Source organism: Hippopotamus amphibius, chromosome 2 (assembly GCF_030028045.1).
Source record: "Hippopotamus amphibius kiboko isolate mHipAmp2 chromosome 2, mHipAmp2.hap2, whole genome shotgun sequence".
In the NCBI taxonomy this organism is placed as follows: domain Eukaryota; kingdom Metazoa; phylum Chordata; class Mammalia; order Artiodactyla; family Hippopotamidae; genus Hippopotamus; species Hippopotamus amphibius.
In genome coordinates this window covers 218,106,568-218,131,983 of record NC_080187.1, presented here as the reverse complement: position 1 = coordinate 218,131,983, position 25,416 = coordinate 218,106,568, and the positions used below count along the sequence as shown (strand labels likewise).

Genomic DNA, 25,416 nt, shown 5'->3' with positions numbered 1-25,416 from the left:
AAATGAATGAACAAATAATCATGAGGTGATGCAGGAGCTTCGTCTTAAAGGGGAAGCAGGCCAGAAGGACCAGACAAGAAGAAGAAGCTCCAGGCAGACAGAAGAGTGCGTGCAAAGGCCCAGAGGCAAGAGGGCACAGGCAAGAGGAGGCTGGCAGGGGGATGAAGGGGCGTGGGGCTGGGATAAGCAGGGACCACGCCCACAAGAACTCTAGTGCCTTCCTGGATTCTTGGCAGGGCAATGATGAGATCAGACAAAGTCACTGCTCTTGAAAAGAGGGCGGAGGGAGGGTGGCCAGAGGAAGCAGGGGTCAGGTAGGGGAGGAGATTCACTCAGGCCCAGGAGCCCCAAAGCGCAGCTGGAGTCTGAGTGGCAATTTGGTTGCAGGGTGAACAGTTGGGGCTCAGCCTGGCTCTGAGGCAGACAAAGAGAACCCAGCATTCCCAGAGGAGGGGAGAGAGTGCCTGGAAGAGTAAGGGGCTGGGAGACAGGCAAATCAGAGACCAAAGCACACCTAATCCCCTCCCCCGCCCCGCTCTCTCCTTTCATAGAGTCCATACTGAGCCCCTAGTCTCCTGACCACCAGCTTAGGGGAAAGTGTGTGCATGTGTGTCCACATGTGTGCGTGTGCTCTGGTCCTCCCACGGGCTCCCCTGCCTGGCCCCAATCTCCATCCCAGGGAGAAGACCACGCAGTGTCAGCTCCATCACTAACTTCTCTAGCTGTTTCCTGCAATGCAGGCACCACAAGGAATCTGCTTGTTACAAGAAAGCCTTTTCCCTTTAAATCTCTGAGTGTTAAATTCTGACTGAGGAACAATTAGTAACCTCTTAATCATCTCTCACTAAATTCCTGGGACAAAAAAACTTTTAGATCACATGCTTTCAATGTCTGATATATTATTCATGTTACAGAAATCTGGTCAATAAGGCAGGCAAAACTACCTCGAGACTATGATTAACTGGGGTTCATTTCCTTTAAAAAAAAAACAAACTGGCAATCGCTAAAAGCACCTCCACGTCAATCCTCAAGCAGCTGTGAAAGGCTGCTGGGGGCACATGGCTCCGGGGCATGTGCTGTGATCAAGGAGGCAGAAAAGCCCCCAAAGGTCCATCCCTCAGGGAGCTGAAACCCAAAGACAGGAGCACACACAGGGTATGAGACAGGGCAGGATTAAAAGTAAAACAGAAAAATCAGCAGAAATCCACAAAGCCTCTGTGTTTCTTACCTGATATCTTTTAAACATAGACTAAACTGAGATTTGGCCTTATTCAGTCCTAATTAGATGTAGAATCACAAACTAGTCTCTTCATTGCCCAAGTGTTGGTTCGTTAGTCAGGTAAAGTTAGTCTAGATCTGCCCTGTCCAAACACAATAGCCACTAGCCACACATGGCTTGTGAGCATGTGAAATACGGCCAGTACCACATGATGAAATATAGATACATTGGGTTAAATAAAATATATCTATTAAAATTAATGTCACCTGTTTAATGTGGGTATTTAAAAATATGTATCTGGCTTACATTGTCTTTATTGAACAGTGCTGGTCTAGATCACGATGGCATACAAATTCCATTTTGAAGCCAAGGTGGGAGGGAGATCTGGCTAGGTGGGTAACCCAGCAGGTGGGCAACAGCCTTGGCGATGGCCAAGAGCATGCGGTTCTTGACAGTGTGGGGCAGCCAACATTATCCACCTCCCATAGGACTTTATGGCTCACATAACTTTCTTCTTTAACTAGCTACCTCCATATCTCCAACCACCCCACGCTCCGTTAATGTCCTTGGAGATGCCAACATTATTTGGGGCCCAAAAGAATGGGTCTGGCTGGTCTGACTGACGGCTCACAGTTTCAGTGCCTTCACTGTCCCCTCCCAAAGGAAGGCAAGTAGGACACTCGAATGATCTGGCTTCACAGACAGTATCTCAAGGAGTCTATCACCAGGGCTCACTCCACTGCGCTGCAGCCCAGCTGGTGACAAATGAGCCCGTCAGTTGCTGAAGCTTATCACCACCACCAGCATGACCCAGAAAGAATTAATATCTGCCCCACCCTACCCCTAATCACCATTTTAAATGCTTTAGTCCCACATTCTGGAGAGCCGGACAGACATTCCAATCATGCTGGAAGGAGCACAGACAAGGCAAAGCTTCACAGCTCGGCAGAGAGTCAGAGCAGATGCCAGTCAGGCATCCAACAGGCCAGTGTCAGCATCTGCTGTCTAATGTCTCACCGGGACCATATCCTGAGTCTCCCATAACACCTGACTCTCCAACTCCTACTCATTCTTCAAAACCCAATGCGAAACCCAAATAAGGTTTCCCTGAGCTGCATGTTCTTTCCACCCTTGGAATGGGGAGCTCACAGCACCATGTAGTCCAGGACAGCTTCCCATGGCAGTGGGGTCACTCCCTGTATGTTCTTCACTAGTCTAAGTTCTTTCAAGACAAAGGCAAAACCTGCTGGCCTCAATATGGCCCAAGATGTCTAGCACAGTGCCTGGAATACAGTTAAGCACTCAATTCTCATTCTCTCCTACGTTCAGCGACTGCTACTGCCTCAAGACTGGTAAAATTCTACTTCAAATATGGCACCAAAACCCAACATGAGAGACCATGCCAAACATCTTGGAAAGCCATTCCGGTTGTCCCCTACACAGCTGCATGAATGTCCTGGGGAGTTGGGGGCAGACAAGGACTGAGTGGGCACAGTCCTGATATGAGTGACATCTACTGCATTTAGGCGCCATGACATGAGGTGCCAATTCAGAGAATGAAAACCATGCCATGCCTCATCCAGCTGGAGATGGAATTCAGTCTTTGACAGCTGGCTGAGAAGGAACATGTGATGCTCCAGCTGTTCCCACAAGCCTTTGTGCCCAGACCTCTAGTAGCCCAAAACCCAGAAGTCCACTCTTAGGGAGATGGGCCCCAGACACCTGTCCCTTCTCTCAGACCCCAGGGACTTCCCTCTCTCCAAGACCAGCTCTTTCCTTGGTGCTCAGAGAAGTCCCACAATAAATTTCATTCATTTTAGCACACACTGGTTAAGGTCCCACGCTTGCAGTGCATTACTGGGGAGGGGGCTGGAGCCACCATCCTGCAGCACACCCAGGGAGTCAGGCCTCATCTCCTAACTACACTCTCGCTACACCAGCAACCCACCCAAGCGCTCTCATCCCCTGCGTCTCCAGCCCTTTGGTAAAGAATCTCTCTCTGCCAAGACGTAGCAGATTTTAGAAGCTCTAGTAATACTCATTTCCTTTGACCTAAAACTCCATTCCTGGGAATCTATCTAAAGTAATCTAAAAGAAGAAAAGGGGGAAAACAGCACATACACAGAAATGTTTGTTCATTTACTTGGCAAATATTTATTATGAAGAGCCTGACTTAGGCCAACGCAGCAGTCAACACTAGGGGTACAGAACTGGGTGAGACCCGGTTAGTTTTTGGCTCTTAGATCCTCCCAGTGAGCAAACCTTTCCTTTACACCAGAGCTAGAAACATGTTCACAATGACAATCAAAACACAAAATACATAGTAGGTATGCATTTAAGAAATCCTTACGCATTATAGAAACTTTAAAAAATCCAGCCAAAATTCTAAAAAGTTCTTCAAAGCACAGCAAAGAAATTATAAACTTCATCTGAAGTATAACCTTTGAGAATTCTGAAAAAAATAAATAAGGTGTGAGGTTTTGCCTTACCAAATAAGTAAGCATATTATAAAGCCACAATAATTAAACCAGCACTCTACTACCAGAGAATTAAAACACAGGGCTAAGTAGATATAAAATATTTATGTAGAACTTCAAATCAAATCAGTGGTAAAAGTATTAATTATTAAACAATGATATTAGGACAACTGGCTAAAAATTTGGAAATAAAAGTATTACGAATTACGACCTAGGTGTGAAACCTAGGTCACAATATAAAAGAAAATAAATTCAAGATTCATTCAGGATTGAATATAAAATAACAACCATTTAAATTAGTAGAAGATGCCTATGTAATTAAAATTAAGTTTCTGTCTCTTTCTGCATCTTGTAACAACAGCTGCGTAGATTTCTGCCAAATTTTAAGGTGCACAAGGATGATCTGGTTCTACACTGAACCATCCGCATAGCAGAAATTCACACGGAAGGTCTGTGCAGAGATCTCCTGAAGAGTTCACACTGAAGCGCAATCAGGGGCCACAGTGAATGCCCTGTGGGCCCTGAAGCTGTGGACAAGGAAAACCAAAGCTCTTTCATGACTGAGCCCCAAATTGAAAGCTCGAAGGGCAGATCTTCAGACTGTAAGCTACAGAGCTGCTTCTCACATGGGCAACTCTAGGGGGCTGACTTCAGGCTGAGTAGGAGCAGGGAGGCATTGATTTTCACAGGGTTGATTATTCACTCCAGCAACACGGAAAAAAATCTCTGCTGTAACGTTTCTATTCTCTTGGAATGTAAAAGCCTGTCTAAACCCAGAAAGACAGCAGAGAAAAACGTCTGTGTGTCCAAAAACACCATAAACAAAATTAAAAGACAAACTGAGAAAAAGTGCAAACAAATTCCAAGTCGCTAAACATAGTGTGTAATTCCACAGCTCTGCAGAGGCATCTCACTCTGCTGGCACTTAGAGAGCACCTGTTTGCCTGCAAGTGCCTGTTAAGCTGTAAAAAAAAAAAAAAAAAAAAAAAACCAACAACAACATATTTTAGACTTTTATTTCAAATAATAATAATAACCCACGTTTGCTGTGGAAAATCTGAAAAATGCAGAAAACCAAAGAAAAAAATAAAATGAACATAACCACATCACTAGTAATAACGTCAAGAGCACTTTGGGTACATCCTTTCAGACATTCTTCTTTCCATAAATACACGTAGCAATTTTCTTTATAGAAATGGAATAAAACTATATAGACTGTTTCATAATATATATGTGCATATTAGTAATAATAATAGATACCATTAGGTAAACAATTACTATGTGCCAGACATTGTGCTAAACACTTTATACATGCTATCACTTAAAGCTCACAATCTCACAACAGAGTATCACCCACTTGCCCAGTGTATTTACTTACTTGGACTCTGGAGCCTGACAGTCAAATCCCAGCTCTGCCATCTGCTAGCCATGTTAGGCAAGTCACTCAGTGTGCCTCGGATTTCTCACTGGTGAATTGTGAATAACAGGAACCTACTTCATGTGATGTTATGTTATGAGGATCAAATGAGTTTATGCGTGTTACGCTCAGAACAATGTTTGGCACACAGTAACTACTCATTAGGCATCAACTATCCATGTTATCACGATCACCAAGATCTCATAGGCAGTTGGCACAGTCAAAATTCAAACCTGGATCTGTGTTCCTTGCTATTAAGGGGAAGAAGGAGAAGTGCACGCCCAAGACAAAATCCATCCTCTCAGCATGTCAGCAAGAATCAGAAGTTCCTCTATAGTCTTTCTCAGACTGAAATGTGGATGACCCCAACCATCAGGCAAGTTCGATTTAAAGTGTATTGGCTGCATGGGCAAGGACAACTGCCACATCAGAGGCTGGTCTTTCTGAGAGTACAGAAGGTTCTCAGGACATCAAAGGGTGGTCAGCACAGCTTCACTGGGTTGGAGAGAGTATGACTATCAATCGGCTATAAGGTGCTCCCACTGGATGCTCTGAGCCACAATTCTGCTCTAAAGACAGCTCTTTAAAAACAGACTGCAGGACTTCCTAGGTGGCACAGTGGTTAAGAATCCGCCTGCCAATGCAGGGTACACGGGTTCGATCCCTGCTCCAGGAAGATCCCACATGCTGCGGAACAACTAAGCCTGTGCGCCACAACTACTGAGCCTGTGCTCTAGAGCCTGCGAGCCACAGCTATTGAGCCCATGTGCCACAACTACTGAAGCCCGTGCGCCTAGAGCCTGTGCTCCGCAACAAGAGAAGCCACCACAATAAAAAAAATAAAATTAAAAAAAGAGAGAAAGAAGCCACCGCAATGAGGAGCCCAAACACCACAATGAAGAGTAGCCCCCGCTCTCCACAACTAGAGAAAGCCCATGTGCAGCAATGAAGACCCAACACAGCCATTAAATAAATAAATTAATTAATTAATTTTTAAAAATACATGAAAAGAAGTTTAAAAACTTAAATTAAAAAACAAAAATAGACTGCAGTGAGCAATAATAAGACCACACATAAACATGGAGAAGAGAGGAACTATTCTTCAGCATAATAGGATCACCAGGTCTCCAAGTCTGAAGAATCCCTTTGTCAGTCCCTCAGATTCCTACTCCCTGACATTGTCCTGGTTCATCAACCTCAGGCCTCTGCAAGAGCATCCTAACTGATCTTGCTGTCCTCAGTCTCCTCTCCCCAAACCCTCTTCTTACATGTAGCCAGCGAAGTCATATGTATCCCATGCTTAAAACTCTCTGGTGGCTTCCAAGTGCTGAGCAATTTGGCATGGTTACCTGGCCTACAATGCCCCACACTCCACAGGACTATAGACCTTTCCCCACACGACAGGCACACAGAAGTCAGTTCCGCTTCAACGACCCCTGCTCCTACTGCACTAAACCCACGTGCAAATGCCTACTCACTCCTCAAGATCCTGTTCAAACCACCCATCTATGAGGTCATCTGATGTCCCTTACAGAACCAATAATGCTATATGGTGATGACACAGCACTTCAGTAACCCATTTAGGGTGTGAACTCTGGGCTCCTCCCCAAAGTTTCAGGGCCTACCATGTTTATAAGCCAGAAGAACAGAATAACCAATGGTCACAACAGAGCCACAAGAAAAAGAATACTGATGGGCTAAGTTTGCACACGTCACAGAAAGCAATTTAAACTGCATGGATAGTCTGACTCAGTCTTATCTTAAAAGGATGCAATGCCTGTTCATAATGAAGGAATTTTCGTGTGTTAAATCTAAAGAAGGATATCTAGGGGATTCCCTGGTGGTCCAGTGGTTAAGACTTGGTGCTTTCACTGCCGTGGCCCGGATTCAATCCTTGGTTGAGGAGCTAAGATCCCACAAGCCCTGAGGCGCGGAGAAAGAAAGAAAGAGAGAGAGAGAGAGAGAGAATCTGAATTTCCAAGGTAATTCTCTATAAAGCAATAAAAAGCACAAGAACACTGTAAACAGCCTGATAATACAAAACAAAACTCAGATGAAAAACAGACTACAACCTCATATCTGATAAATAACTTTAGGTTGCAGATTTTCTTCTGAACATTTCAAAATCATGGGCCTGGAAACAATCTCAAGGGATCTGGCCCAGTATCAATGAAAAAAAAAAAGTAATTTTTCCTTGGGAAGGTTTTTAAATCTTCTGTTTCAGCCCAGGGACAGAAGCTGAGAAGGGAAGTAATACTGGATCTCCTAGCTCCTCGCAAAATGGAGTGTAACTGCATGGACCTCCATTCCCCTAGCGAACACAGGAAGTTCATGTGTTTTGTCTTTTTAAACAACTATCCCAAAGTCAGCATTTTCATATAACTTATTGTGCAAAATGATTACATGAATTATAATCTAAATCCTTTTCAAAGGCTGAGCAAGAACCTAGACCCCCTCCCCCCCATCACTTTCTCTGGACAGCCGGGGAGGGGGGCAGCCTCTCCACGGGAAGGTGCCCCACTTCTCTCCCATTCTGGGAGGTAGTCTGAGGCGTTTTGCCATCTCTAATATTCAAGCATCTTCTTTTAAAAAGCGAACACCTTAAGAGCATACCCACTCCTTAAAGCCATCCTTAACGATTTAATGAAGATCACAAACTAAGAGCAAGGGACTAGGAGAAGAGAGCCTACAAACTGAACAGAGACAAGCAAATGTGTGTTCTAGAAAAGAGGACAATAAAGATAACTGGGCTTGTGAGGAGGAGCCTGGCCTAGATGACAGATTTCACCAAGACAAGGGCAAGGACAAGGCCACACTCTGGGCCTGCTCTTCCCTGCAGGAAATGTGGAAGCCTGTCAAAACGCTTTCTGTTTCAGAGGGAAGGGGAGCACGCGGCCTCCGAGTGACCACAGGGCTGCATTCCTACGGCTCCCTATCAGCTCGGCCATTGCACAATAAGAGAGCGCCAGGGTTTACGAGCTCAGGATAAATAAAAACTCCTTCAGCGACAGCCAGCAGGCTGGTGGACAGCCCCACGCCACCTCTGCCTGTGATGGTTTCCACACACCCTGCAGCACTGCAATGTTTTGGCTTGATGTTTTTTAACGTAAAAGTAGGACACAGGAATAACTGACTTAGTATGAAGTTTTATGAACTGGGGTTTGGGAGGGGCAGATTCCCAGGCCCCACCCATTGGAGATTAGGAGGAACACGGGAGCCTGGTACCAGAAATCTGCCTAACCTGTCAGTGAATTTACAGGAGTGTTTGGGAAGCATGTTGATTTCTAACAGTCTTTTAAGACAGAGCTGGTATCTCAAGGAAAGTGTCAGATGGTTCTCAATCAGTTATTTATCCCTCTCTGGGTGAAAAGCTGGGGCTCTGAAGTCCTTACCAGCTATTTGGTGGTGATAATCATTAAAACTCACTCTCCCAGAAATACCCTAAGGATGGCAAGCGAACACTATCGCCCTCCAGGAGCTTTCCTCTGAACGGTCCTGGAGGAACCCTGGCACAAGCTGGTGTGCCAGTGACTAAGTGATCAGCATGGGAGACAGAAACTTCAGGGCCATTGGGGAGAGGGAATCACAGGCCCCAAACCATCGCTCTGGAGCACAGAAACTCAGAATGCAAAGAAGGCAGCAGATATGAACCACACGGTGTCAACCTGAGGATAAAGGACTCACACTTCATGGGTCTCCACCCACGCAGTTTAGTTATTTCTAGTGCACTTAGAAAAGCATCCTCAAACAGTGCCAGTCTTTACAGCTGAAAAGAACAGTCATTCATGATCTGGAGGAGAGTGGTGTTTCTCAGAGAGAACCACAGAGGTCTGCAGCAGAAGGGCTGGGACGATGCGTGAGGAAGCAGTTTCCTGAGGCCCACCCTGGCCTACCCACTGAACCAGAGTCTCTAGGGGGGAGCCCCACAACGTGCATTTTAATAGGATCCCAGGAGGCTCCTTCCTTGCACCGATTTGAGAACCATAATTCTCAAGGATATGCTTCCCTTTAAAGGACAGAAATGAAAGAAAGCCTTATCAGCATGTTACTTCTGGGACAGTATATGTGAGGGAGCTGTGGAAACTGTGAAGCTTAAAAAACTGGTTCACGTCTGAGGCTAGAGGGCGTGGCTTACAGAGCAGCAACAGAAAATACACCAAGGGTCAGTTTTCCTCTGCACACCTCCAAAGAAGAAGGCTCCTGAACAGGGATGTGCAGGTCTAGTTCCTGCCAGGGAAACACCACTAATGTCTGTAAGCTTCCAGTTTACACTGGAAGTTTATCATCTATACTGCTAATTTTCAATCTTCATGTGACTAAACATCTTACATCTATGCTGCAGCACCAAAGAGGTAAATGTACAATTTTACAATCTGTGTACAACAACTAAAAACAGAATAAGCCTAATTTCCTATTAAGGGAGTAAGGTGAAAATATGAAGCAAACAGCATCAAACTGCTGGGTTTAAAATAGCTAAACGTCACTCAGGTGTCTGGGAGAGGTTTCAGCGCCAGAGCTGCTGCTAACTAACTATGGGACTCAAGTTTCTCACTCTGTCACACAAGCGGCAGGGTGGGCTGATCTGAGGGTCCCATCAGTTCTGACTCAGGGATAATAACCCTTGGAACAAAAACACTGAATGACTTCCTCCACTTCACAGAGCCACTTGATGACAGTGCCCTAATGACACCCCAGAACAGGACAGAACAAGCTCCAAGAGGCCAGAGGCAATGCCTGACCCCCGCCAGATTCCCCTCAGGGCCTTGCCCAACCAAGACTGTTAGGTGAATGGCTGGCTGGCTACATCAGATTTCCAAATGCAGGCCCCTTCTCTGCAAGCACAGTCTCTCCTGGACTTCACAGAGCTGGAAAGGGAAATGAAAACTGGGCTCACTGCCTAGAAATAATTCCTATAATCCAAGATCAACATCTCTGATAACACTGGCCTGTCCGCCTCCGGTCCACCACCAGTCCTGCCATCCGACGCCCAGACAAGTTCTCACCTGAGGGCAGACTGCTCAAGGGAAGTCTGCTCTTTCCAGGAGGGCTGGCCCTGGAAAGGGCCAGAGAGGAGGCCAAAAGATCTCAGCTGCTGACTGTCCCCTTCTCCCCCAGATTCCAGTTCTCCCACACAATCAATCAGAAAAAGTTAAGCAATGGCCAAGCATGCAAACTCGTGAAAAGATGCTGATTCTCATCGGACGGAGAACACTTCTTGCTGATCCGAAAGGAACTAAATCTTTGAACAGCTATACAATTAAACCAAAACCTAACTAGCTCCCCAGCTCATTTCTCCAGGGAGCTCTTCTCGATGGTCAGTCATACAGGACCTCCCCAATTCCACAATGCCCACAGAAATTATTGAATGAACCACAGATTTCTGGCTCTGGGCGATATCCAAATCAGTACTTTCCATTCAGGATTCCCTGCCCCCCTCTTCATTTACCATGGAGAGGTGCCAGACCTCCCTCAGAATCAAAGAACTTGCAGACATTTGATATTTACTCCCAACACTGAATACTACAGACAAATATGGTTTCTCTCCAAAGTTTTTTCCAAAGCTATCAGGTGCTAATCTATTTTTAAAGTCCTAACACTGTAGTTTCTTAAAAGAATGGAAAATTTTCACCGCTGTACCTACAGAAAAAGCATAATGCTTACAACATGGTGGATGCTCAAAAATATCTGCTAAAGAAACAAATGGACACTGCAAATCTCCCTCTGACCATGCAACAGGAACGTACCACACACCCACCCCAAGAGGACGTAAGGGTATTAAGCGTTCATCTGGTCACCCAGTACATACGGAGCATCTAATCCACGCCTGACACTCCGTGAAGCGTGAAGGCTGAAGTGGTGAACCAGGGACAGGACTCTGCTCTCAGGGAGCTAAAGACAGGTCATCAAGATGCTCAAAAACCAGAACAGGACTAGACCCATCACAGCGAGCAACACCACCCTGAATCTGTCCATTCGGGGTTTCCCACGCAGCTTGGTGAGCTACTGTTTACTGGGTGATCGTGAAAAATGCAGCCTCTCCAGGGACCACCTAAGCCTGCTGCCCCTCAAGGCCTTGCACACACAAGTGCCGGCATGTTCATTTTGCCGAGTCTCCAAAAAGAGTATTTAGCAGAATGCTAGTTAGAAGCATCACTACTTCCTAACTCACCATTCCATACGGCATTCCCTCTGTGAAAGTGAACAAAACCCACCGAGGACTGGGCCTGCCAGGATATAAGTAAACACCCACTCAAATGTCATTAAGATCCTAGAACATAAATCTCTAAAAGAACTGAAAATTCCTAATCAAAATGACTCTCCCCCAGCTGGAGAGTCATTTCCACAACAAGGGGGTTCTTCCCGTTCTCAGGAAGCAGGGCTATCACCTGTATCTCGTTCTGCCCGGAGGTGGGACGGCGGATGATGGCTGAAGGCACCTGAACAAGGAGACCCGTCCACCCCCCAGAAGCCTCAGGGAGATGGGAGGGCGGGTGTTCACGGCTCAACCCTGAATGCATGGGACCCCTCCCTCCACTTCTCAAGCCACAGTTGCCTCCAAAGGGGAAGGAAATTGGCAACATGCGTATGAGCAAAGCAAGAGGGACGTGAGAGAAGTCAGGGAAGGCAGCCGTGAGGAATGCTTCGGGAAAGGCAGTCCACGGGGTGGGCCGGGGCACGCTGCAGCCACACAGCCCTCAAGCCAGCAGCTCCCGCTCAGAAGCAGGGGTGCTTAAGAGGCACGGACCAGGAGATCGTCAACTCTGCATCTGTCTACTTTAAAACCTGTTTCCCAGTGGGCAACATACTAATATTTCAACTCTTAATACCCAAGACAAGACAATCCTCCAACATAATTAGATGCAAATACTGGACATAACACAACCATCAGTTTAGGAGGAAGAAAAAAAAACCCACAACTGTCTGTGAAACCCTGCGGAAAATTGTCTGCCGATTCCTTCGGCTTGGGCCCCAAGGCCTTCCCCTCCACCCCAGCTGCCAGTGGGGATTCCAGGCCCCTGCACACCTGGGGGTCTCTGCTCCTGGCCCCTCCTCTCCCAGAACACTCTACTCCCCTCTCCATTCCTCCAGCCAACACCGATGTGCCCTTGACAACTCAGCTCAAACGCCACTTCCTCAGGAAGTCTTCCCTGGCCCTCCCCCCTCCAAGCTAGATTAGGACCCCCTATCATACATGCATCCAGTCTCTTCCCTTTTAAACTTTACAGCACTGGTTGGTATTGATCCTATTTTTTTAATGTCTGTCTCCGGGCTACACAGAAAGCTCCCCAAGGACAGGAACTGTGTTCACCTTGCTCAGTCTAAGCACACAGAATGGGTGAATGAGCGAATAAATGAGAAGTGCCTAGGCCTTCCTAAAACACCAGAGCCAGTGAACTACAGCCTGAGGGCCACATCCAGCCTACTGCCTAATTTTACACAGCTACCAGCCAAGGAGAGTCTTTATGTTTTCAGATGGTTGAAAAAAATTCAAAAGAACAGTATTTTGTGACATGTGAAAAGTACATGAAATGCAAATTTCACAGTCTGTAAACAAAAATTATGGGAATACAACTACACTCATTCTACAGTTGTTTCTGTACTATAACAGCAGAGCAGAACAGTCACACAGTCGGCACTGGTGCAAGACCTAAAATATTTACTACATGGCCTTTTACAAAAAACATTCACTCACTGCTACACTCACTGTCCTCAGAGTCGAGACTGTGTGCATGAAATACAAGAAACCTGAAAATTAAGGACCAACGGTAATCCCTCTTTTGGATCCCTGATACCTGTCGTATTTACTGGGCATTCGCTGAATGGCAGCCACAACCATGACGTGTGGTGAGAACGTCATTTAAAACATTTGAGGACTCTGGCTGATCGCTTCTAAAGGGTTGGAGCTCACACCAAAACCAGCACTTACTGGGTGACCACCTTCTACTCACTGGTTCAACAATTGTCTACCTGGGCACCTACTTTGTGCAGGTGCTGTTTTGGGAGGCACAGATACAAACAGCAGTCCCTGAGGATCCTCCTGAGCAGGAAACTGGGTGGAGACTACACTACAGTGAGGACTGTGCAATAGGCAGTGGGAGATAGAAAGCCACTGTGACATCACACCTATGAGCCTATACATGTCTTTAAGGAACTTACTCATTGGGAAGCCATGACAAACCCATGAAAAGTTATGTCTTGACAAAAGAATTAAATAACATTTCAAGACCTCTAAGCAGATGCCCCAGGGAAGAACAGCTTAGCAGAACCACTTAGCCAAGAAGGCTGGTTCACCACATCTATTTTGTACTGCACACACTATGATTACCCAAGCTAACAAATGTTTGTCATTAAGCTGAGAGCAGTTTCAACACCAGAGAATGTGCATCCTTCCCACAAAAGTGGGTTAAGAATAGGGATGCATGATTGTTCCATTACGTGTGACTCAGAAACCAACACACATATCCATTTGCACACCACACGCCTTCAAGAAAGGGAGCAGAGGGGGCGAGGTACCACTGCTGACAGTCTGACGATGCTCCTTGCTCCGGGGACTGCAGAGATCTGACAGAGCAGGGTCACTCAAGCTTTACCCCCCCGCTAGTCACGTGCTCTCCCTCCCTAAGTGCCAGCTCACTTCAGAACTTTCTGCTGTACCTCAGGTCCCAGTAAAGCTCAGTGAGAAGCCTCCAGCACCTCTACACCACACACACACATACACACACACACACACACAGACACACACACACACACACAGAGGAAGCATCAGTTTCTGTCTGACACCTACAGCAGTTTCCAAATGCCTAGTAACAGGTGCCATAGATCCTGGTAAGGAATTGGTAGGTAAAATGCTCATTCCTTCTGCATGAAAAGGACAGAAATCAAATGCAATAAGGGAAAAACCACATCTTTTCTAATCTCAAACCACTGAAATCCAAAGTGATAAAAGGGAGACTTGTCAAAACCAATAACAGAATTAGATACTTGGCATTTTGGACCCTCACTGCTCTCAGAGTCTCCACTATCCAAAAGGGGCTGAGTCTATCTTCATGATCTCAGACAAATCACATCCCCTCTCTGGCCTCCATTCCCTCTAAAATAAAGCACTGGAACACATGCCTGAGTTTAGGAACAGAAAAGTTTACCAAGAAATTCCAATATCAGCTTTCATTAAGACTCAAGCAGTAAAACATTTTGGAAAAGTTCAACAAAACCACAGCTCCTCCAGAGAAGGCAGAAAGTCACTTTAAAATAAGAACCATATGATAATACAATAAGCAAATTGCTGATTTTTTTCTTTTCTTTTTAACCCGTCAAAAGGAATGGTATCTATAAAATTATATACAACTAGCTAAAGCTTGGGCAGGGTTTAATCCTCACTAACCTATAAACTCCCTTAGAAATCAGAGTCTGCCCTATGGCTGAGCAGCCCTAAAGGGAAGCATTAAAGCTTATGAGAATCATTTCTTGGATGTGAAAGGTGACAAGGAAGATAAACTGCTAACTTCCACTTTTACCACCATAAAATTTTTATTCCCACAGTTCAGAAAGAATCACCGTACACTAAAATTCACCCTTCTTAAAACACACCCCTACTCTGAAACTTTACATTTTTGACTGCTCCCTTCTTTTGAAAAGCCTTGCCTGTGTTTCCATTTCCATCGTTTTTACAAAGTGGACCCTCTGCCTTGGGCATGCTGTCTTATCCGGTGACTAATTCAAATTTACACACCAAAATATTCCACAGTCAGTAACCTACATGAAAATCGATTTCCCTTTTTTTTTAAAAGAAGTATTCTGAACATACAAAAAGATAGATAAAATAATATAACAAACACCACCCAGTGCTAGAAATAAAACACTGCAAAGACAGTGGAACCCCCACGCCGGGCGCCCACTCACTTTCCCCTCTCTTCCCAAGTGGGAACCACCATCCTGAACCGAGGGTTCATCACCCCCACACAGCTCTCCCACTCCCCATGAAGCTTATGCATTTACATGATCTTCTTAATCTTTACATATATGGAACCTCTGTATGCAACCGACTTGTAGCTTTTTCTTTCTCAATTTTATGTTTATGAGAGTTATCCGTGTTGACACCTATGGCTCTTACTCCTTTATGTTTGCTGCTGCATAATATTCCATTATATGAATGTACTACATAATTGGCCAAAGACACTACCTGTTGTTTCATACGGCTGCCATGCAGTGCCTATTCTGTGCCAGCCATTTTCCAGAATTCTCAAAACTAACCAATGAGGAAGGTAAGATTCTCATTAGACTGAAGAGGAAACTCGGACAGAGAGGTGGTATAATTTGCTCAACACCTGTGAGTGGCAGATTCAGGCTGCAAGTTCAAGGCCATCCAACTCTAAAGCCACACTCCCGACACTGCATCTCGTATCCCCACTTATGTAGGTATCTCCATCATTTAAAAAAATTTAATGAAAAAACCTGATAGAGGGCTCCAAAGTCAACTGAGAAAATGTGAAACAGGATGCTCTATTTTCTGTTTTAACAAACAATTCCACAGGAAATTCAGCTGTACACAGAGACAGTCCATGTGTACAGTGAGGACAAGCCTTTCTTTGGCAAAAGTCCCTGTGTGCTCACTTGGGTCACTCCCAAGTTTACACTAATGCTTCCTAAATAAGCCCAAATTGAACTGCAACTCTGCTTGGCTTCCTTTGGAGAAATAGGCTGCACCCACTTAAAGAAGGGATGGAAGAGCCTAAAAGAACACGGTAATCAGACTGCTTAAAACGGCAAGAACTGAGCTGACAAAGTTCTAAAAACGATCTCGGGGAGCAGCTCCAACTCTGCTGCTGGCTTCGGAGATCCCGGGAACAGCCCTGTGCTCACAAGGCCCAGGGTACTAGGCTCAGCCCACTCTGCTCTCTACTTGGCCAGCTTTGCTGAGAGTTTTCATACATCTCAGCCCAGCCCTGCTGCTCTGGAGAAAGCCCAGCTTGTAATACGGAAGAGAAGCGAGCGAGAGAGAGGCACAGAGAGAGAAAGAAAAAGAAAGAAAGGAGTGAGGGTGGAGGCTTACAGGAACCAGGCAGGGAGGGGGGCTGGGAGAGAGACCCGGCTCCAGGCCAGGGCCCAGACGCCAGGTGCTGGAAGCAGGAGGGCCCCTAGGAGATGATGGGACCCTCAAAGACAGGGGAGGCTCCTCAGCACCAGGACCAGGACTCCTGACTCTAGTCCCATGCTTCTACACACTGTGTTTCTCCAAAAAAAAGAGAAAAGATTAAGGAAGCTTCAAATGGGCAAGGCAGAATTGGTTGAAGCAGCACTTTCCCTCCTCTCCCAGCCAAAATAGGGAGGAAGCAAACAGGCTCTGCTACTTACTGGCTGTGTGACCTTAGCTGGAGCGTCCCTGTCCCTGCCCACTCTGGAGGGGACTGCAGTGGTTTATCTCTAGGGGCCCCATCATCTCTGACTCTCTCCGTCTATAGCCCTGAATGCGATAACATTTACGCGTGGTTAGAGTGTGTTTCATGTAATCCCAGCACACCCACGAAGTAGATACTACTGCTATCCCCATTTTACAGAAGAGACATCTGAAGAGACTAATAACTCACCCAAGGGTAGGAAGCCTACAGTCATGAATGCCTGGGAGGGTTACAAAGGACATCCATCCACAGGAGAGGGGTGGGGAAGGAAGGGGAGGAGAGGTGGACAGAGAAGGGCCCGAGGGAAGGCACAGAGGGAGATAACGGGTCAAGGCACTGAGTAGCCCCGAGACACTCTGGCTTAAACCCAGGTAAAGGGCTTGAGAAGGGGACACGGGGACCGACTCCGAGGAAGAAGCGGGGAAAAGGCAGGCAGACGGGCTTCAGAGAAAGGAGGATGGATGGAGAACGTCCGACGGCCAAAGGAGCTAGGCTGGGTGGGGGTCGGGGGCAGCAGCGCCAGGGCGCAGCGGAGGACACGGAGGAAGAGCGTGTGGGCGCGTTCCCGGGAGGCAGGTGCCGGCCTGCGGGGCGCGCCGTCCCACCTTGAGCACCGTGACGGCTCCCGCGCTGTGCACCTGGAACTGCGCGGGCGACTCCGCGCCAGGGTCGGCCGCCTCGTCGGGGCCCGTGTAGCTGAAGCAGGCGTCCGCGATGTCCAGGTGGCCGAGGGGCAGCGCGTCCTGCGGGCTCTTGAAGTAGTAGAGGTAGCAGCGGCGCGCGTCGAACACGAACCAGCGGCTGCGGTAGCCGCGCAGCGGGCCCTTGCCCGACAGCTTCTGCAGGTAGCCGCACAGCCGCGCTGGCTCCCGCCCCGGCCCTGCCCCAGGCTCCGCCGCGGCCCCCGGGACCGCGCCCTCGCCGCCGCTGCCCTCCTCCGCCCGGGCCCCGGGCCCCGGCATGGCCAGCCCGCGCGCCAACCGCCGGCGCCCCGGCCCCCAGCGCCTCGGCGCCGCCGCCGCCGCCGCCGCGCCCCCTCCCCTCGGCCCCGCCGCTCCGCACGGCTCGCGGGCGCGCAAAGCAGCCTGGGACTTGTAGTCCCGCCCCCGCCCGCCTCCTCCCGCCTCCTCCCGCCCCCTCCCGCCTCCTCCCGCCCCCTGGAGCGCCGGCCCCGAACCCAGGCGCCTCCGCGGGCGCCACGGAGGCAGGTCCGGGAGAGTTACCCCTGACTTCTGTGTCTTTGTGTAACCTGAGGTTCAAAACCCCGCTCTGCGGGAGCTGAAACATTGTTCTGTTTATGGGAGTGTGGGTTATTCGGGAGCATGCATTTCTCAAAACCCATCAGCGTGTCCCCTTAAAACTGTACGTTTCACTCTATGTAAAGTATATACCTCCGTGCAAAACTTGATTTTTAAATCTCTGCTCTGCCAGACTCACAGGCTAGTACTGCAAAAATGTGAGAGCCTATTGCTTGGCGCGGAGTGCGTGCTCAGTAAATGTGTATAGGATGCATGAATGAAAGCCAAAGCATTTCCCAGCTCTCCAGGTTGTTCACTGAATTAAACATTGACTGAGCGCCTTCTGTGTGCCAGGTATAGCTCCACACACGGGAGGACATAGCAGTGAACAAGCCAATCATTCCCCTGCCCTCATGGAGGTAATGGTCTAGTAAGTGAGAGAGAGAATACCCACATAAAAAGTCAGATAAATAATACATACAGTGGGGACTTCCCTGGTGGGGCAGTGGTTAAGAATCTACCTGCCAATGCAGGGGACATGGGTAGGTCCCTAGTCCAGGAAGATTCCATATGCCACGAAGCAACTAAGCCCATGCACCACAACTACTGAGCCTGCGCTCTAGAGCCTGGAGCCACAACTACTGAGCCCATGTGCCACAACTACTGAAGCCCATGTGCCTAGAGCCCGTGCTCCGCAACGAGAGAAGCTGCCACAATGAGAAGCCTGCTCACCGCAACAAAGAGTAGCCCCCATTCACTGCAAGTAGAGAAAGCCACATGCAGCCAATAAATAAATAAATATTTTTAAATAATAAAAAAAATTCCAGCTCAGCGTGAGGAATAATTTTTGACTCACCCTTGTACATGCTATGATGAAATTTTTAAAAGGATGGCCAGCTATATAGCACTTATGACTTGCCAGTGCTTTACATGTTAACTGATTTGAACTCTCACAATAACTTCAAGAGGCTAGTGCTATTGTTTCACAATAAAGCAAAGTAAGAGGAGGGGGGGGATGTGGGGCAGGGCTGACAGGCTATGTTCCAGAGAATCAGGGAGGCCCCTCTGAGGAGATGAGTTGGAGCAGAGACCTGGATGATGTGAGGGAATGAGCCATGCAAATTTGCAGGGGCAAAGCAAATACAAAAGTTCATTTTACTTGAAGGAAAAAGGAAGGTCATAGCTACGTTTGTGAAAGGGCCAAATCAAAACAGTATCTCACCTTCTTTGTTTTGCATAGGCACACTAACAGACACCGGTGGAAAATCGAGCTTTCTGAGATGGACAGGGACACCAGATTAGACTGCTTACTTGGAGACAGGTAGAAAGAGTGAGCTCACCCAGCCAGCCAACCAGCTATGAGCCCTATGTTAGCTGCCACATGACCACCCCTTTCCCAGGGCGCATCAAGGATCTGGCTGGGTGGCCACAGCAAGGGTGTCTCCACCTTAGTGCCCTTTCTTTGAGCCCAATACAGCGTCATGTTAAGGGCTGGGCTCCGGGTACAGACTGATGGAATTTATCTCCTAGCTCTGCCACTAACCAGAGGTGTGATTTTGGGCAGGATATTTTACCTCTCAAGTCTCTTCATCTATAAAATGGGGATAGTGCAAGTAGGTACTTCATACCATTGTTCTTGTAAGGATTACAAGATCATGTGAGACTGCTTAGCATGGTGCCTAGCGCATAGTAAGAACTCAGTATATCTATTATTATTATTATTATTATTATTATTATTATTATTATTATTATTATTATTATTTACAGGTAGCGCTGATGTCCTCTGAAATCATCAGATTCAGCAAGGGGCTTCAGCAGGAGGCTCCAGCAGCCCCAACGCATGGGAGACCAGAGAACGCACTGCAGGGATGGAATGCGCCACCCTTGGGAGTGAGGGAACCATGTTTAATTCGGGTCTTACCCTGGGTAGGAGGGGCAGTGACTAATTGGCCTGTGGGGGAGGCGGCCAGAGTAGGATGTGATGGGGAAATCCTATGGAAAGGGGGAGAGCTGGGAGAACTGGGTCTGTACAGCTGTCGTACACAGCTACACACAGGAGGTATATGGGAGGCCGCAGGGCAGAAGCGGGGTACCGCCCACCTCCATCCTCAGCTCTGTGTCGGTGAGTTGTACAAAAGTAGGGGTGGCCATAGACTTCTGTCCTAGAGGACGGAACTAAGCCCCATGGGGTATCTGGTGGAGGCAGACATCTGCTAGGCACAAGGAAGGCATCCTTCACAGGTGGTAGGAGTAAGCCCCCCACCCTGGGGCAGGAGTCTGGCCTGGCTGGCTGGTGCTGGGCAGGTGGTGTTAGACAAGGGACCTCTTCAGTCCCTGTCAGAGCTGGTGTCTGTGCTTCTCAGGGGGCAAGCTGGCCTCAAGCCTCACCCTCCTGCACTTGAACTTCCACTCTCGCTGTCATTTTAACATGCTCACAGGCCCTGCCCTCTTCCTTATGGAGGCCACACCGCACATTATATCAAACATATTAAAATGCACCACATCCCATAGTAAACATATTCATAATTTTCGTTCTAAAAATGTTTGAAGGAATCTAGAATTATGCTCTGGAATCGTATCTGGCTATTAGGAATTCATTTTAATTTACGTCTGGCTACGATATCTTGGCAATCATCTCGTCAAATGGGAATCCTGGCTGAGTGAGAGAAAACCCAACATATAAATTGTTTTCAAAGGGAGTGACATTTTTATGATGACTGTGAAGTTGACATAATGTTACACTTTGCAGACATTTAATGAAATGTTTATTAACTTTAATTTTCCTCTTTTTCTTGGATTTTGCAGCCATTATCTTTTTCTTAGGCTAAAAACCTTTCCTCGGCCCCCTGAAAGCTGGCAGGCCCAGGTGCTGGGCCTACACTATCTAAAAACTCCATATCCATAAACTCTTCTGGCTCTTGCCTGGCTCTTGCCAGGCTCTGGCCAGGCCCAGAATGTGGCCCTCTGTGGAGGCTGCTCAGCCACAAGCCCAGAGACCCCAATGAGAGAGCAAAGTGTGGAGGCCTCAAAGCCGGTGGCAGCATCTCAGCAGGGGCCTCTGGAGGGCCCCGCATGTGCTCGCTTCGGCAGCACATATACTAAAATTGGAGGGCCCCGCATCTTTGCAGAGCCAAGCAGAAGTGGCCCAAGGCTTCCAAGGCTCCAGGACCAACCCCAACACCCTCTGGACCCTCCAGACTTCTCCCAGGCCCCCCTGCCCTGCCAGTGCTCTCCAGGCCACCCTTGGATGCTGGTTATTTCATAAACAGATCCTGCCTTGTCTCACCCCCTGTTCCTAAAACTCCAAGCTGAAGAGGGGCTAGACGGCACACCTTCACCTTGTGTCTCTTAGCACCCCTCTCCATCTTTATTTTGGACACGTTTTTATATTTTATGTAAAATGCTAAACAAATGCAGCTTCATTTCCACCCCTTTTCTAACCAGATCACCCCCTTCAAGGCCCTCCTACAAGGACATTCTGGGGCTGCCCGTGGTGGTTCCTAATTCCTTGGCACCCTTCTTCAATGGCTTACTGACATTTTGCAGTTTCCAAAGTCTCTTAGGTTAAAGGTCAATGTCCTGTGGTCAGACACCAGCTTTACACAGCCTGTGTGCCTGCCCTGTGTCCAGTACGGGCAAACTTGGTACCAGAGGGTCTGCCCTGCCTGCCCACGTGAGCCCCTGCCCCCTCAAGCCTCTCCAGAACCCAGCAACCAGAAGGAAGTGGCCAACCCAGGAGGAAGTGGCTGCTGTTCACTAAAAAGAGGAAATTTGGGCAGTGAACTTGCTCCCACATGGCCAGCCTCTGGGCAAACCCCAGGGAACACAGAGCCAGTGACTCATCCTAGCCCAGTTTCTCCGGAGAGGGATAGGGAGAGAGGCCTCTGATGAAGCACCCAGCCACACACTGCCTTCGCATCTGTCAGACCCCAGGGGACAGAGCTGGCTAAGACACTGACCTGCCACAGGAGGAGCCCACAATCCTGTGGGGAGCCCAGAGAGGAAAGATCTTACCACCTGATGTGCTGTGTGTCTTTTGGAGGGCCTGTGCCCTCTCTGGGCTGCAGTTTCCCACGTATTCCACGGGGGAATGGATGGCAAGGTGATCTCCAAGGTCTCTGCCCTACCTGCTCTGAAATGTATCAGTGGCATGAGACACAGCGGTGCGGGCCTGTGGTCATTCCTCCTATAGCTCCCCGGGACAGCAGAGGCTCTGTTTTCTGAGTCTCCATGCTGAAAGTTCTCTTGATTCTTACAGCCATTACAACCGACCTAACCCTTCCCTTCAGGGCTCTATCTCATGCTGCAGGCTTGGCGGCCCACTCTGGTTAGTGCAAGCGTTACCACTTCTCCTCTTCCCTGGCCCTGCTGGAGAAGCTGCCCTCACCACCCCTGCCACACACAAATGGCATCAAAGGAGGCCTTCTGTGCCTAAGGCAGAGAGTACTGGCAAAGATGGCTCCGTTATTTGGAGGTAGAGGACACAATGCAACCTTGGTGGGGCCTTGCTCAACCCGGAGCACATCTGGAGGAAGATGGGGAGGGGATGAGGTTGGGGTACTGGAGCTGTGAACAGGCTGAACGCTGGAGGGTGGGTGAGGGAACAGGGAGAGCCAGACTGTCTTCAGAGCAGAGGCTGCACTGACCAGGGTGGACAGCTCCTACAGGGGACCCCACCACCACCAGGGAGAGGGCTGTCCACGTGATTCCACACAGCCCTGTACCACACCACCTACTCTGACAGGAGGTCAGTGGGAGGAATGGACGGGGCTGCTGGAAGCAGTGGCAGTTGCGGGGTGGGGGGGGGGGGATCCCAAATAAAGGAGGGGCTATGTGACATTGGGTGGATCACCCAGCCTCCCTGTGTATCAGTTTCCTCATCTGTAGAACGAGGCATAATAATAGCATTTCCCTCCTAGAGCTGTTGCGAGGCTTCAACGAGATAACAAATGCAAAGTGTTTGGCACAGTTCCGGATGGGTGGTAAGGCTTCAGAATGGTAGCTGGTTCATTCAGCAAACACCGTCAGCCTCTGCTCTTTGCCTCCGCCTAGTGTTGAGTGATGCTGAGACTCCAAAAAGAGTGGGCCTGGCCCCTGCTGCAGAAAGCTCTCCGTCTAGGCAGGTGGGGAGCTTCAGACAGAGGAGCCCCTCCAGGGGACCCTTTCGGCCTGGATTTGCCATCTCCAGCTTCCAGGAGGCCTCATTTCCCTACCAAATTGGCAGGCAAATCGACAGACCTGTGGTTCTCTTTCTTGGAGGGAAGGCATCTTGGATGCTGGTCAGGTTCCCAGCCCTGGGGACCAGGGAGCCAGGGCTCAGATAGGTAGAGGCCTAGGTTCTCCAAGGAACTGTTAGAAGGTAGAAGGCTTGCAGGGCTGGGTGCCAGGCAGGGGAGGCCCACATAGGAGTCAGGGAGAGCCACGTTACCCAGGGAGCAGGTGAGAACTGGACCCCAGGGGAAGCAGTGGGGCTGTAGCTGCAGAACGCCTGTCCTTTTTGGTCACTGTCCTGTTTCTGGGCCTGGCACTGTGCCCAGGACACTATAAGCCCTTCTGCCTTCCTCATTCACCTTTCCCAGCAGCCCTCTTGCCATCCCCTTTTCCCCCATCTCTCAGTCAAACTTGAGCTCAGATTCTTCCTTCCTGCTCACACAGGCACTAGGACTGCAGCCCCCACTGTGAGGCCCAGCCTGGGAGGTGGGGGCATTTTAACTGAAATCTTGAAGAGATGCCGTTCTAATGGTAGAAGTTTAGACAGCATCCTGGTTGGGTAAAGTGGTCTCCAAAGGAGTTTAAAAAGTGCTTGTGCAAGCAAAGCAATAAGGGGACGAGACCTTGGAGGGAAGGTCCCAGAAGGCAGTCAAGATGTCATCGTGAGGAGACCCAGAAAGAGCTAATGTTGGACTGCAGAGGGGAGTATTTTAAGATCTGTTTTGTATTTTGAAGTTTGAATATATTGACAAAATATTTATTAATTTTGATTCAGTGCGTTTTTTGATACTTATAGAATTTGAGTAGCAAGGAAAGGAGCCTCAAGTAGGGGAGGTGTCAAGAGCAAAGACAAGGAAGGCAGACGCAGCATATATACAGGAATAGGGATGGGACACCCAGGTTCCGGTCTCAGCCCTGCCACTGACTTACTCTTTGTCTCGAGCGGGCCAATTCCAGTCCGAGTCTCAGTTTCCCATCTTTACGGTGGGGACAAATGGAGACAGGAATGCTACCTCGTCTACCTGTCATAAAGAGGAAAGGCAATTGCATGTATGTATTTGAAGTGTTTAGCACGTGATAGGGGCTCAGCATCATTACAGAGCTCCTGTGGCTTCCATTTCCCAGCTGTGAAGGGAGGGAAGGGGAGATGGCAACAGGACTAAGTGAGGGGCAGCCGCAGCTACCCAAGCTGTCAGGTGTACCAGGACCCCTGGCGGCCCTCTGGCCTCCAAGAAGCTATAGAACAAGGGTTCCAGCATATGGTCCTCAACCCCGGATCTTCCCAACAGGCCCTAAACCGATCCCTACATACCTGCCCCTTCTTTAGTTCTCACAAGCAAACGGCACACAGTTCTGTAGATTTTCATTTTTGCATAGGACTCAAAACTACGCACTGGTGAAGCCATATAATCTATAGAGAAATAGGTTTGTGTCTTGTTCTTGCTGCTAAAACTGAGAGGTACACCTGACGAGGGAGCCCCTCTGATCTGAGTGGTGGATCCCCTTTCCTCTGGAACCTATAGGCCCAGAGCAGGGGTGCTCTTTAGAGTAGGTGAGCCTGGCAGAGTTTTTACAAACTTGGTAGGTCCAAGGCACTCTTGCCTTTGGAGTCTACATCTCACTATGTAGCAAATCAATAAATAAATTTAATGACACAGACACATTTTAAATTTCAAAATTATATACAATATAATATTAATATTGTATATTATATATAACTATAATATTGACATTACATGTGTATTATATATGACATAATATTCTATATATCTTATGTATAATATTGCATATAATTTGTCTTTACTTTGACCTTTTTGGAAATGATTACTTTTATGATTTTGCTTTAGAATGATTTGGCTTTGAGAATTTTTTAATTGGCGATTGGCAACAATCTGTTGGCAGTTTTCCTGCACACTTGGGGATACTTATGAGGTTAGGGTTAGGGTTAGGGTCAGACAATCTGACCTCCAAACCATTTTCAGATATGATGAAACTTTTATGAATACTAAATGAAGCTGACACAACATTATGCTGTATAGACTTTTACTTATATATTTGTTGTTTTACTTATATATTTTGCAGTTTTCTCCTTTTGGATTTTGGAGCCCATACTGGTAGGGTTGTTTAGTTGTTGTTGCTGTTTTTCAGGTCTCAGACATTTTAATCAGCCCTTGTAAAGTTCTCAGTACCTAGCCACTGTCCTGTGAATAAAACAGAACTGCCTGTTTGGTGGGAGGATGTCTGTAAGGAGCATCTCTGGGTACCGCCCTCCTACCCCAATAGCCACACTCTATAGATGAAAAGACGAGCTTGCTCAGTGACACCAAGGGGCTGAAAGAGTCACAGTAAAATTGGTGACCTCTCTGGGTCAGCATCCGCCCCCTCCCAGTTTTTTTTTTTTTTGCAAGTTCGGGGGCCCCCAAATGTCGGAAGTTGGATATATTATCCATTCGTCTAT

The 25,416-nt window shown here is 48.0% G+C and overlaps 1 protein-coding gene across 2 annotated transcripts in view; it reads right to left on the bottom strand.

Annotated features, from left to right (window-relative positions):
- The window catches only part of TBC1D2B (TBC1 domain family member 2B), an 84,070-nt gene extending 66,544 nt beyond the window's left edge, over positions 1–17,526 (bottom strand). For both annotated transcript variants that reach the window (XM_057723561.1, XM_057723560.1), the window contains exon 1: positions 17,115–17,526. In XM_057723561.1, the coding sequence (XP_057579544.1) occupies positions 17,115–17,471 (357 nt within the window). In that variant the 5' untranslated portion in view covers positions 17,472–17,526. The remainder of the gene's footprint in view (positions 1–17,114) is intronic.
- Between the last annotated feature and the right edge of the window lie 7,890 nt (positions 17,527–25,416).